General features: G+C 46.6%; 1 protein-coding gene across 4 annotated transcripts in view; it reads left to right on the top strand.

Annotated features, from left to right (window-relative positions):
• marf1 (meiosis regulator and mRNA stability factor 1) overlaps positions 1-13,647 on the top strand; it is a 43,818-nt gene that overhangs the window by 23,065 nt on the left and 7,106 nt on the right. For all 4 annotated transcript variants that reach the window (XM_082136110.1, XM_082136109.1, XM_082136107.1 and 1 more), the window contains 11 exons: positions 30-204; positions 1,862-2,040; positions 3,103-3,183; positions 5,387-5,620; positions 6,538-6,657; positions 6,737-6,918; positions 7,624-7,844; positions 8,385-8,527; positions 9,506-9,639; positions 10,455-10,657; positions 13,135-13,362. In XM_082136110.1, the coding sequence (XP_081992236.1) occupies positions 30-204; positions 1,862-2,040; positions 3,103-3,183; positions 5,387-5,620; positions 6,538-6,657; positions 6,737-6,918; positions 7,624-7,844; positions 8,385-8,527; positions 9,506-9,639; positions 10,455-10,657; positions 13,135-13,362 (1,900 nt within the window). The remainder of the gene's footprint in view (positions 1-29; positions 205-1,861; positions 2,041-3,102; positions 3,184-5,386; positions 5,621-6,537; positions 6,658-6,736; positions 6,919-7,623; positions 7,845-8,384; positions 8,528-9,505; positions 9,640-10,454; positions 10,658-13,134; positions 13,363-13,647) is intronic.

Raw genomic sequence — 13,647 nt, 5'->3', positions numbered from 1 at the left:
GTGTGTGTGTTGGTCTCCGGTCTCTTCAGGAGTGTGTCCCCCTGCCTGTCGAACCGCTCGTCTCCGCTGAGCGCACCGTCCCCCGACGGCCAATCAGAGCCCTTCTCTGACGGAGCCGACGTTCAGGTCACGAACCTCGACTACAGAATGTCACGCAAGGACCTCCAGCAAATCCTGCGAGACGCTTTTGCTAAACACGGCAGAGTGAGTCTCATCTCGCAGACGTTTAAAACCAGAGCGTGTCGAAAGCGTACTTCATTATTGCGTGTGTTTGTTTTTGTGATTTTATGAGGACATTTCCTGAGTCCTCGTATTTCAAATGGCTTTAAAAGCATGCTAAATGCAGTTTTATTAAAAATGTAAAAATGCATAAAGTTTTCTGTGATGGGTAGGTTTAGTGGTCGGGTTAGTGTGTGTGTGTGATGGGTAGGTTTAGGGGTCGGGTTAGTGTGTGTGTGTGTGTGTGTGTGATGGGTAGGTTTAGGGGTCGGGTTAGTGTGTGTGTGTATGATGGGTAGGTTTAGGGGTAGTGTGTGATGGGTAGGTTTAGGGGTCAGGTTAGTGTTTGTGTGATGGGTAGGTTTAGGGGTCGGGTTAGTGTGTGTGTGTGATGGGTAGGTTTAGGGGTAGTGTGTGATGGGTAGGTTTAGAGGTTGTGTGTGTGTGATGGGTAGGTTTATGGGTAGTGTGTGATGGGTAGGTTTAGGGGTCGGGTTAGTGTGTGTGTGTGATGGGTAGGTTTAGAGGTGTGTGTGTGATGGGTAGGTTTAGGGGTAGTGTGTGATGGGTAGGTTTAGGGGTCAGGTTAGTGTTTGTGTGATGGGTAGGTTTAGAGGTTGTGTGTGTGTGATGGGTAGGTTTATGGGTAGTGTGTGATGGGTAGGTTTAGGGGTCGGGTTAGTTTCTGTGTGTGTGATGGGTAGGTTTAGGGGTTAGTGTGTGTGATGGGTAGGTTTAGGGGTTAGTGTGTGTGTGTGATGGGTAGGTTTAGGGGTTAGAGTGTGTGATGGGTAGGTTTAGGGGTCGGGTTAGTTTCTGTGTGTGTGTGTGATGGGTAGGTTTAGGTGTTAGTGTGTGTGTGATGGGTAGGTTTAGGGGTCGGGTTAGTTTCTGTGTGTGTGTGATGGGTAGGTTTAGGTGTTAGTGTGTGTGTGTGATGGGTAGGTTTAGGGGTCGGGTTAGTTTCTGTGTGTGTGTGATGGGTAGGTTTAGGGGTTAGTGTGTGTGTGTGATGGGTAGGTTTAGGGGTTAGTGTGTGTGATTGGTAGGTTTAGGGGTTAGTGTGTGTGTGTGATGGGTAGGTTTAGGGGTTAGTGTGTGTGTGATGGGTAGGTTTAGGGGTCGGGTTAGTTTCTGTGTGTGTGTGATGGGTAGGTTTAGGGGTCGGGTTAGTTTCTGTGTGTGTGTGATGGGTAGGTTTAGGGGTAGGGTTAGTTTCTGTGTGTGTGTGATGGGTAGGTTTAGGGGTCGGGTTAGTTTCTGTGTGTGTGTGTGATGGGTAGGTTTAGGTGTTAGTGTGTGTGTGATGGGAAGGTTTAGGGGTCGGGTTAGTTTCTGTGTGTGTGTGATGGGTAGGTTTAGGGGTCGGGTTAGTTTCTGTGTGTGATGGGTAGGTTTAGGGGTCGGGTTAGTTTCTGTGTGTGATGGGTAGGTTTAGGGGTTAGTGTGTGTGATGGGTAGGTTTAGGGGTTAGTGTGTGTGATGGGTAGGTTTAGGGGTCGGGTTAGTTTCTGTGTGTGTGTGATGGGTAGGTTTAGGGGTCAGGTTCGTTTAGGGGAATGAATATACAGTTTGTACAGTATAAAACCAATACAGCTATGGAATGTTCTCACAAGTATAGCAAACCTGTGTCTGTGTGTAGGTGAAGAGCGTTGATCTGAGTCCTCACACTGACTATCAGCTGAAGGCGCGGGTTCACATGAGTTCCCTCCAGCAGGCCATCGGTGCCGTCAGTCTTCTGCATCGCTATAAGATCGGCAGCAAGAGGATTCATGTGTCGCTCGTCACTGGAGCCAGTAGCAAATCTCTCGCCTGCCTCAGGTACACATGTGACGTGTCCAACTTCCATTTCACAAGAATAGCTGAAGCTTTTATCATGGTGCATGGTGTTATCACTGCATTGAATTCAAAGTGTTCCTCCTAACAGGGTTAAATGTTGATCTGTCTTTAGTGTGTAATGTTGCTGTGTGATCATGAAAAAGCTCAATTTCTTCTCTATATCAGTGTCAGTGTTTCTGAACTCCTGAAACGCCTCCATTGTAGTCTTGAGTTTCTTCCGGGAACGAACACGTCACAATATTCCTCATTATAATAATTCATATGCAGAATAAAGGGGCGGGGCCTGGTTGAGTTAGTTAGTAGTGTGTTAAACTGGCGGTTATGGTAAGAGCGGGACATTTCCCAAACGCACTCGAAGCGGTCGACCAATCACAACACACTGATCCAGCCGACCAATCAGAGCACAGTGTGCTTTTCAGAAGGAGGGGCTTCATAGAGACAGGAACTAAACAGAGCGTTACTGACAGACTGGGAAGAGAGGAGATGAAACAATGGAGAATATGAGGAAAATAATCAACATTCAAGCAGGAAAACATGTTCTAGTAGAGCCTGAAAACATCATCAAGAGTTAGTAAAAGGGCGTAATAGGTCCATTTTAATACATGTTTTCCTAAAACAAAAAGAATATAAAGTAAACAAATGTTTCAAACAGATTAATGTGTAAAAGAACTTTAAAGAACAATAATCAAAACATTTTCAGTCAATATCTAGGGCATGTTTTAGTCCAGAATATGTGAAAATGTTTAAATGTAAACAAATATTTGTTGCTGTGATGAAGCGAATACACAAATCTGAATGGGGAAACATGTAATGTTCAGAAACAGGAAGTGCCTGCTTTGTTTACTGGGTAACAGATTCATTTCTGCTGTTATACTATCGCTGTTTGCTGTCAGAGAGAGTGTGCATGTTCATTCAGTCTCTTTGAAGCAGTGTTGGAAATCTTATCTGGTTATTATAAGTGCACACAATAACAATTTCATGCATGTTCATGTCGTGATTCCGCGTATATGTGCTCTAGCCTCAGTGATGGTGTTTGTTTCTCAGCTCTGAGATCATCAGTATCCTCCAGGACGCTCCAGCAAACTGCCTGCCTCTCTACAAGTTCACCGAGACCTACGAGAGGAAGTGAGTGACACATTCAGTTCAGTTCACATTTATTTATATAGCGCTTTTCACAATACACATCGTTTCAAAGCAGCTTTACAGAAAATGCTCGAGTCCACATTACAATCTAGAGAGATCTGTTATCAGAGGAAACGGTCTAATGCCGGGGACACTTAACGACTGTAAGGCCGATTATGACTGTAATTTGATACTTACGACTGATCATGCCAAACCGTGCCGAGTCGCGTTCAGGTCGGTGTTCACAGTCTGTGTTTATAATCTGCTGCAGTCGATGACCGTCTGTAAGTGTGTTCAGTTACGTCTTAGAATGTTTCAGCTAATCGTTAAGATTTCAGAAACGTATACAAAATAACAGTTAGCTAAAAATATATTAATTTAAACAATGTAGTAATTTAAGTCAGAAACAATGAGTTCATTGAAGTACTTGTTTGGTAACAAATGATTATGACATTAAAACATTTTTTAGCATCCCCCATGTGTGTGTGTGGCTGGTGTCTTGACGGCGTGTATCGCCCGTGTGTGTGTGTGTGGCTGGTGTCTTGACGGCGTGTATCGCCCGTGTGTGTGTGTGGCTGGTGTCTTGACGGCGTGTATCGCCCGTGTGTGTGTGTGGCTGGTGTCTTGACGGCGTGTATCGCCCGTGTGTGTGTGGCTGGTGTCTTGACGGCGTGTATCGCCCGTGTGTGTGTGTGGCTGGTGTCTTGACGGCGTGTATCGCCCGTGTGTGTGTGTGGCTGGTGTCTTGACGGCGTGTTTCGCCCGTGTGTGTGTGGCTGGTGTCTTGACGGCGTGTATCGCCCGTGTGTGTGTGTGTGGCTGGTGTCTTGACAGCGTGTATCGCCCGTGTGTGTGTGTGTGTGGCTGGTGTCTTGACGGCATGTATCGCCCGTGTGTGTGTGGCTGGTGTCTTGACGGCGTGTATCGCCCGTGTGTGTGTGTGGCTGGTGTCTTGACGGCGTGTATCCCCGTGTGTGTGTGTGGCTGGTGTCTTGACAGCGTGTATCGCCCGTGTGTGTGTGGCTGGTGTCTTGACGGCGTGTATCCCCGTGTGTGTGTGTGTGGCTGGTGTCTTGACGGCGTGTATCGCCCGTGTGTGTGTGTGGCTGGTGTCTTGACGGCGTGTATCGCCCGTGTGTGTGTGTGGCTGGTGTCTTGACGGCGTGTATCGCCCGTGTGTGTGTGTGGCTGGTGTCTTGACGGCGTGTATCGCCCGTGTGTGTGTGGCTGGTGTCTTGACGGCATGTATCGCCCGTGTGTGTGTGTGTGGCTGGTGTCTTGACGGCGTGTATCGCCGTGTGTGTGTGTGGCTGGTGTCTTGACGGCATGTATCGCCCGTGTGTGTGTGGCTGGTGTCTTGACGGCATGTATCGCCCGTGTGTGTGTGTGTGGCTGGTGTCTTGACGGCGTGTATCGCCCGTGTGTGTGTGTGGCTGGTGTCTTGACAGCGTGTATCGCCCGTGTGTGTGTGTGGCTGGTGTCTTGACGGTGTGTATCGCCCGTGTGTGTGTGGCTGGTGTCTTGACAGCGTGTATCGCCCGTGTGTGTGTGGCTGGTGTCTTGACGGTGTGTATCGCCCGTGTGTGTGTGGCTGGTGTCTTGACAGCGTGTATCGCCCGTGTGTGTGTGGCTGGTGTCTTGACAGCGTGTATCGCCCGTGTGTGTGTGGCTGGTGTCTTGACGGTGTGTATCGCCCGTGTGTGTGTGTGGCTGGTGTCTTGACGGCATGTATCGCCCGTGTGTGTGTGTGGCTGGTGTCTTGACGGCGTGTATCGCCCGTGTGTGTGTGGCTGGTGTCTTGACGGTGTGTATCGCCCGTGTGTGTGTGTGGCTGGTGTCTTGACGGCATGTATCGCCCGTGTGTGTGTGTGGCTGGTGTCTTGACGGCATGTATCGCCCGTGTGTGTGTGTGGCTGGTGTCTTGACAGCGTGTATCGCCCGTGTGTGTGTGGCTGGTGTCTTGACAGCGTGTATCGCCCGTGTGTGTGTGGCTGGTGTCTTGACAGCGTGTATCGCCCGTGTGTGTGTGTGGCTGGTGTCTTGACGGCATGTATCGCCCGTGTGTGTGGCTGGTGTCTTGACGGCATGTATCGCCCGTGTGTGTGTGTGGCTGGTGTCTTGACGGTGTGTGTGGCTGGTGTCTTGACGGTATGTATCGCCCGTGTGTGTGTGTGGCTGGTGTCTTGACGGCATGTATCGCCCGCAGGTTTGGGCATAAGCTGGTGGTGAGTGACCTGTACCGCTTGCCGGAGCTGGTGTGTGTGCGCGAGCAGGGTGGCGGGCGGCTCGTGTGTCTGCTGTCCAGCACTCAGGCCCGGCAGAGTCCGCTAGGATCCGCACACTCTCACGACAGCTCCAACACGGCCAGCCCGGTTCTGTTCGAGGAGCTGGAGTACCACGAGCCCGTGTGCAAACGCCACTGCGCTCAGCCGGACTTCAGGTGAGTCAGGGCACACACACCTGTGCAGGGCTCCTACAGAGGCAAAAAGAGGATGATATCGATAGTTTTAAGTCTAAATTAAAAACATTTTGTTTATGCAAAATATAAAACGTAATATCTTATGCGTTTTATATATTTCTTGTTTTTCTTCATTTTTAGTTATTATGCCTTGGCTAATCCTTATAAACATTATTCTTATTCCTGTATTTTAATGGGTCTATTTTTTTTAATCTATTGTTTCTTTTTTGCCTGTAAAGCACTTTGAACTGCATTGATTTGTTTGGAAAAGTGCTTTATAAATCAAATTTGCTTGCTTGCTAATACCAACCTAATCATCAGGGTTCATACAAGGTGATAAAAGTACTTGAGTTTGACTTTGAAATTTAAGTCCTGAAAAACCCTTCAAAACAGCCATATTTAATTTCACAAATATATTGTCTTTCTATAATTTAAGTGATCTTCGTGTTTAATTTTATTGATAAAACAATCTTTTCACACATAATGAAGCTGCTGCAGCTTGTCTGATATAGAGACATTTCTCATGGCTATGAGAGTCATATTGCTCATATATAAACATCCAAGTATATGATACAGCTTTCATTCTTCAGGTCAATCATATATTGAGAAAAAAAATCAGTTAAAGTTAATCATTGTTAAAGTTTCCACAGTCATTGCATCTCCTGCACTTTGTGAACTATTTTGTTTTTATTGATTTATTTTTTTAATCTATTTACCTTTTTTTAGAATTTGAAGGTTATTTGATTAGTGAGATCTCAGATTGTATTCCTTGAAAACCAAAAATCAGTGCTTAAAGTTCTGGAATTTCATGTTACAGTATCTGTGTGAACCCTGCGTGTGCTCACGTATTCATCCAGGTTTAGCAGTGATGAACTCGACTGTTTCTCCTCTGGTTTCAGTGAATCTGACTTTGATCCGGATTCGTACATGATCCCGTTTGTTCTGGTGTCTCTGAAAGTTCTGGCTGCTCACGTCCACGGTTTACTGCAGAGTCACGAGGGAACGGTACCTCTGCTCAGGTGACACACACTCCTGCTGTCATGTCATTGGTCTGGTGTGCGTCTGTTGCATGCGTGACTGTTTCCTGTCTGCACACAGTTTCCCAGAATGCTACGCTGCAGAGTTCAGTGCTTTGAGCGTTGCGGAGGAGGGGGGGCTGGAGGGAAGCGTCCCGCTGGAGCATCTCATCACCTGCATTCCTGGAGTCACCATAGTAACGGCCCAGAACGGCTTCAAAATCATCAAGTGGATTCACAACAAACCCCCACCGCCCAATGCAGGTGTGTGTGTGTGTGTGTGTGTGTGTGTGTGCGTGTGCGAGAGTGTGTGAAGCACCTGCATAAAAGCCAGTACAACATTCAAACACGAGGTGTAAGTGATGTTGAGTTTAAGTCTATTTTATGATCCATCTGCAGGGGTGTATTTCTTTTTTCTTTTCTTTTAAAGTCTTGTGAAAATCACAGAAATACATGCTGTTAAATTTTCATAGAACATTTTCATGACAGAATTTACATTTAAAATCGGCATGAAACAGAAGTTGCGCTAGTCTATCTGAATGAAACGCTTCTGGAACAAGAACAAATATGGGCGGGGCTAAATTGTCTGTGGGGAATTGATTGGATGGTTGTGGTTTGCTATTGGCTGATCTCATGTGAGTGACAGGTTGCCCCGCCCTTGTCATCAGAGAAGAGATGCTGCAAGAGGAACTTATTCTGATTCAAGATTATTAAAACAATAATGATGTGCACCAATAAATCATTTATAATAAACACTGAAACTTTTAGTTTTTTTTATGGAATATTGCAATTTAGATTTCATGTTTACTTTAAGAATCACACAATTCATAGTGACAATTCTATTGGTCAATCCTAATTAATTGCACAGTGCTCATCTCTTGCCGTAGCATTAGTCACATGCTCATCTGAAGCTAATGAAGTGCATAAGTGAAAAAGCCTGTGTGTGTGTTCCCGCGTGTGTGTGTTCAGATCCGTGGCTGCAGCGCAGTAAGAGTCCGGTTGGGAATCCACAGCTGATCCAGTTCAGCCGAGAGATGGTGGATCTCATGAAGAACCAGCCGTCCTGTCTGATGCCCGTCACCAAGTTCATTCCAGCGTATCACCACCATTTCGCCAAGCAGTGCCGTGTGTCGGACTACGGATACTCCAAACTGCTGGAGCTGCTGGAGGCCGTTCCTCACGTGCTGCAGGTCTGTGGACACAAGCTCACGTTTACAGTAAATTAAATTCATAATTTGACATTCCCCAATGCTTCCCTAGCAGGTGTAAAGCCAGAAACTGAAGTTGCGCTAGCCTTTTCTTCCCTATTGTGCCGTATATCCGAGTGAAACGCTTCTGGAACAAGAACAAAAGTGGGCGGGGCTTGATTGTGTCTGTGGGGGTTGTGGTTTGCTATTGGTGGATCTCATGTGAGTGACAGGTTGCCTCGTCATCAGAGAAGAGAAAGGGAAAGATATTCTGATTCAAGATTGCGGGGAACATACATTTAAATAACGATGTGCATGGATAAATCACTTAATAAATTCCATCAAAGGTGTTGTACGTATCTTTCACTCTACTAAAGCATAAAAATACCATCATATGAGCATATTAAAACGTGATCTCAGATATTTTGAATTTGGATTGCAGTACCCATTTCGACCACTAGCTGTCAATCTTACAGACTGCACCTTTAAAAAAATATTGTGCATATTGATTTCATGCTGACTTTAATTCTTTTGTGTGTGTAGATCCTGGGTTTAGGCTCCAAGCGTTTGCTGACGTTGACTCATCGCGCGCAGATCAAGCGCTTCACTCAAGACCTGCTGAAGCTGCTGAAGTTTCAGGCCAGTAAACAGGTGGTGATCGGGGACTTCGCTCAGGCGTATCACTGGTGAGAATCTCAGGACGGCCCTCTCTCTCTCTGCTTCTTAAAGGGATAGTTCACCAAAAAATGAAAATTAGCCAATGATTTACTCACCCTCAAGTCACCCTAGGTGTATATGACATTCTTCTTTTAGACGAATACAATCAGAGTTATATTAAGAAATGTCCTGACTCTTCCAAGCTTTATAATGGAAGTGAATGACCGTTTCTGTTTTGAAGTCCATCATAAAAGTGCATCGGTCCATCATAAAAGTGCATCGGTCCATCATAAGTGCATCGGTCCATCATAAGTGCATCGGTCCATCATAAGTGCATCGGTCCATCATAAGTGCATCGGTCCATCATAAGTGCATCGGTCCATCATAAGTGCATCGGTCCATCATAAAAGTGCATCCATCCATCATAAAGTGCTCCACACGGCTTTGGTGGGTTAATGAAGGCCTTCTGAAGCGAAGCGATGAGTTTGTGTAAGAAAAAATCCATATTTAAAATGTTACAAAGTAAAAGTCTAGCTTGCGGGCAAATGCAGTCTCTACTTGCGCCTAAAGCGTAACTTGTGATGTCAGTCAGAAGTAGCGTAGTGCGTCATGGCGTAGCGTAAATATCAGCAGTGCGTCGCATTATTCGCATAAGTTGCGCTTTAGATTTAAGTGGAATCCGTTTGGCCAGAAGCTAGTTACTTTACTTAATACAGTTTTAAATATGGATATTTTTCTTACACAAACGCATTGCTTCAAAAGGCCTTTATTATAGATCCGTGTGGAGTTTGATGGATAGATGCACTTTTATTTAGATGCACTGCCATTATAAAGCTTGGAAAAGCCAGGACATTTTTTAAATGTAACTCTGATTGTATTCGTCTGAAAGAAGAAAGTCATAAGGATATGACTAATTTGACTAATTTTCATTTTTTGGGTGAACTATCCCTTTAAGCATTACGTGTAACCTCTTCCTCCTGATCTGTGTGTGTGTGTGTGTGTGTCAGGTGTTTCTCCAGGAACTGGCAGGTGGTGGATTATGGGATGTGTGATCTGATGGACCTGTTGGCTGAGATTCCGGACACGACCATCACGGTCACTCAGCAGGACTGTGACACACTCATCTCTGTTCCCAAAAGAGGTGAAACACTGCACTTGCATGAATCCCTGACACCACGACTGAACGATGCAAGATTGTTTTTCCAATGTTCCAAAGTTGCGAATTTAACTTAAGCACAAAAATCAGAATATTGCATAAAACATGTGGATAAAGCAGCGTTTCCATCCCATGTGTTCAAGAGAACGAAATCATCACTTCCCGGGAAATTGGCGCAAATTATCTGTAATAAAAAATTACGTTTCTGCAATCGGGCTCTTTTTCCCTCCGTCATAAATGAGTGTCTCAGAGCGTCAGATGAAACACAATAAACGGATTAGCTGAGGTGACGTGACTCTTAACAGACAGCAGACAAACGGCTAGTAGTGACATCAGCGGCAATCCACCTGTCACTCAAGTGGCCACGCCCTTAATTATGCAGAACTTTAAGGCTTGATATCATTTAAATGGATGAGTTATAAAAATATTCACCCCCCTCACAGTCGGGGAAAATTAGCTGTATAGACCAAAACCACTTTTTGCACCAGGCTGTAAACATGCTTTATTCTGCTGCAAAGTTGGCCATTTTAACATGAGCGTTTATGGGATTGACTTTCTTCTGCAGCCGGTCTCTAGTGGCCAGTCGATGAACTGCAGTTTAAGTCACTTCAGTGTTGGTTTCACGAGACAGACCGGAAGATGATGCTTGGTTAAAATAAATACTGATTACGAGCTTAATCGCATCAATTTGATCAACGTATTGTTTACATAAAGGAAACTTTGAATCAAAATGTCACCTAAATCTCATAATTGCATTATGAGTGTTTGTGTAACAGTAGTGGTGTGGTCTGGTCCCTCAGAACGCACACCAGAGGAGGTGGAACGCACACGGCAGTTTGGGAAGGAGGTTGTGGACCTGCTGAGACACCAGCCTCACTTCCGGATGCCCTTCAGCAAGTTCATCCCCACGTATCACCACCACTTCGGACGCCAGTGCAAACTCTCCTACTACGGCTTCACCAAACTCATGGAGCTGTTCGAGGCCATTCCGGACATTCTTCTGGTCGGTACCGCAGATGTGAAGGTGCTGGATATAGGGCTGCACGGTTAATCGCAATTTACATGTAATCGCATTTAAACTGATTTGGCTTATCGTGATTATGAAATCGCAAAGGCTGCGATTATTTAGTTTATTTGCGCAGCTTGTCATTGGTGTACGGCTCTGTAAACTTCACTCTGAAAGCACTGAGAGTTTCAGTCGCTTATAACGTGCATTTGAAAAAGCAACACGCACTTTTACTCCAAACTCACTTCATAACGGGTTAAGCTCCTCCTTCTGTGAGATGATGTGCTTCCTACACAGAATAAGGCAGTCGTGTGTTTATTAGTCATGTTTAATCAAAGCGTTTCTATCTTCTGTTTATTCAGAGAGGGTTTCCTGGAATGATGTGCATTATTATTTCTGGTGTTCAGATTGATATTTGTGTGTGTGTGTGAGAGAGAGAGATGCCCTCTGGTGTTCAGATGGATATGTGGTGTGTGTGTGTGAGACGCCCTCTGGTGTTCAGATGGATATGTGGTGTGTGTGTGTGAGACGCCCTCTGGTGTTCAGAGGGATATGTGGGGTGTGTGTGAGACGCCCTCTGGTGTTCAGATGGATATGTGGTGTGTGTGTGTGACGCCCTCTGGTGTTCAGATGGATATGTGGTGTGTGTGTGTGAGACGCCCTCTGGTGTTCAGAGGGATATGTGGGGTGTGTGTGAGACGCCCTCTGGTGTTCAGATGGATATGTGGTGTGTGTGTGTGTGTGTGTGAGACGCCCTCTGGTGTTCAGATGGATATGTGGTGTGTGTGAGACGCCCTCTGGTGTTCAGATGGATATGTGGTGTGTGTGTGTGTGTGTGAGACGCCCTCTGGTGTTCAGATGGATATGTGGCGTGTGTGTGTGTGAGACACCCTCTGGTGTTCAGATGGATATGTGGTGTGTGTGTGTGAGACGCCCTCTGGTGTTCAGAGGGATATGTGGTGTGTGTGTGAGACGCCCTCTGGTGTTCAGATGGATATGTGGTGTGTGTGTGAGACGCCCTCTGGTGTTCAGATGGATATGTGGGGTGTGTGTGTGTGAGACACCCTCTGGTGTTCAGATGGATATGTGGTGTGTGTGTGAGAAGCCCTCTGGTGTTCAGATGGATATGTGGTGTGTGTGTGTGAGACGCCCTCTGGTGTTCAGAGGGATATGTGGTGTGTGTGTGTGAGACGCCCTCTGGTGTTCAGATGGATATGTGGTGTGTGTGTGTGAGACGCCCTCTGGTGTTCAGAGGGATATGTGGTGTGTGTGTGAGAGACGCCCTCTGGTGTTCAGATGGATATGTGGTGTGTGTGTGTGTGTGTGTGAGACACCCTCTGGTGTTCAGAAGGATATGTGGGGTGTGTGTGTGTGAGAAGCCCTCTGGTGTTCAGATGGATAAGTGGGGTGTGTGTGTGTGAGACGCCCTCTGGTGTTCAGATGGATATGTGGCGTGTGTGTGTGTGTGAGACACCCTCTGGTGTTCAGATGGATATGTGGTGTGTGTGTGTGAGACGCCCTCTGGTGTTCAGATGGATATGTGGTGTGTGTGTGTGAGACACCCTCTGGTGTTCAGATGGATATGTGGTGTGTGTGTGTGAGACGCCCTCTGGTGTTCAGAGGGATATGTGGTGTGTGTGTGTGAGACGCCCTCTGGTGTTCAGATGGATATGTGGTGTGTGTGTGTGTGTGAGACACCCTCTGGTGTTCAGATGGATATGTGGTGTGTGTGTGTGAGACGCCCTCTGGTGTTCAGAGGGATATGTGGTGTGTGTGTGTGAGACGCCCTCTGGTGTTCAGATGGATATGTGGTGTGTGTGTGTGTGAGACGCCCTCTGGTGTTCAGATGGATATGTGGTGTGTGTGTGTGAGACGCCCTCTGGTGTTCAGAGGGATATGTGGTGTGTGTGTGTGAGACGCCCTCTGGTGTTCAGATGGATATGTGGTGTGTGTGTGTGTGTGAGACGCCCTCTGGTGTTCAGATGGATATGTGGTGTGTGTGTGTGTGAGACGCCCTCTGGTGTTCAGATGGATATGTGGGGTGTGTGTGTGTGAGACACCCTCTGGTGTTCAGATGGATATGTGGTGTGTGTGTGTGTGAGACGCCCTCTGGTGTTCAGATGGATATGTGGGGTGTGTGTGTGTGTGAGACACCCTCTGGTGTTCAGATGGATATGTGGTGTGTGTGTGTGAGAAGCCCTCTGGTGTTCAGATGGAGCAGCATTTATTACCGATCAGCCGCTGCACTGACAAACTGTGCATAAAATAATCGCAGACTCTACCAAAACGCGTGCGGTTTCTTTGCGATTAATCGTGCAGCGCTAGAGCAGTCGGCGGGAGTCTTTGACATGCGTTCTCTCTCTCTCTCTCTCTCTCTCTCTCTCTCTCTCTCTCTCTCTCTCTCTCTCTCTCTCTCTCTCTCTCTCTCTCTCTCTCTCTCTCTCTCTCTCTCTCTCTCTCTCTCTCTCTCTCAGGTGTTGGAGTGTGGAGAGGAGCGTCTGCTAGCGCTGACGGAGGTGGAGCGTGTGAAAGCATTAGCGGCTCAGCTGGTGAAGCTGCTTCGAGCTCAGAGAGAGTCGGCTCTTCCTGTTAATCAGCTGCTGTGTGAATACAGCAAGACGTTCGGCTACAGCCTCCGCCTGCAGGACTACGACTCCGGCACGCTGCCCGTCCTGCTCAACAAACTCTGCCATGTCGTGAAGGTACAACGGCAAGGTCTCTAAACTCACGGCGAAGTTCTGGGCTTAGGGGTAGGGTTGGGTATCGTGTGAAAAAAATAAATAAACATTTAGTCTTATTGCAAAACATTTAATTGTAGCTGAATATCATGAACACAAATCAACAGGTTAAAGAACACTCACGCAAGGAACATTTGCCTGTTTGCCTGAACAAAACTATTATAGAGACGGCAGCAGGAATATTAGGCTGCTGTCACTTTGAGTTGCACAGATCCAATATACTGTTACACACGCAGCACAGAAAACAGT

The sequence above is a fragment of the Leuciscus leuciscus genome, assembly GCF_965113295.1.
Source record: "Leuciscus leuciscus genome assembly, chromosome: 14".
Classification (NCBI taxonomy): Eukaryota; Metazoa; Chordata; class Actinopteri; order Cypriniformes; family Leuciscidae; genus Leuciscus; species Leuciscus leuciscus.
This window is presented reverse-complemented; position numbering and strand designations above follow the sequence as displayed.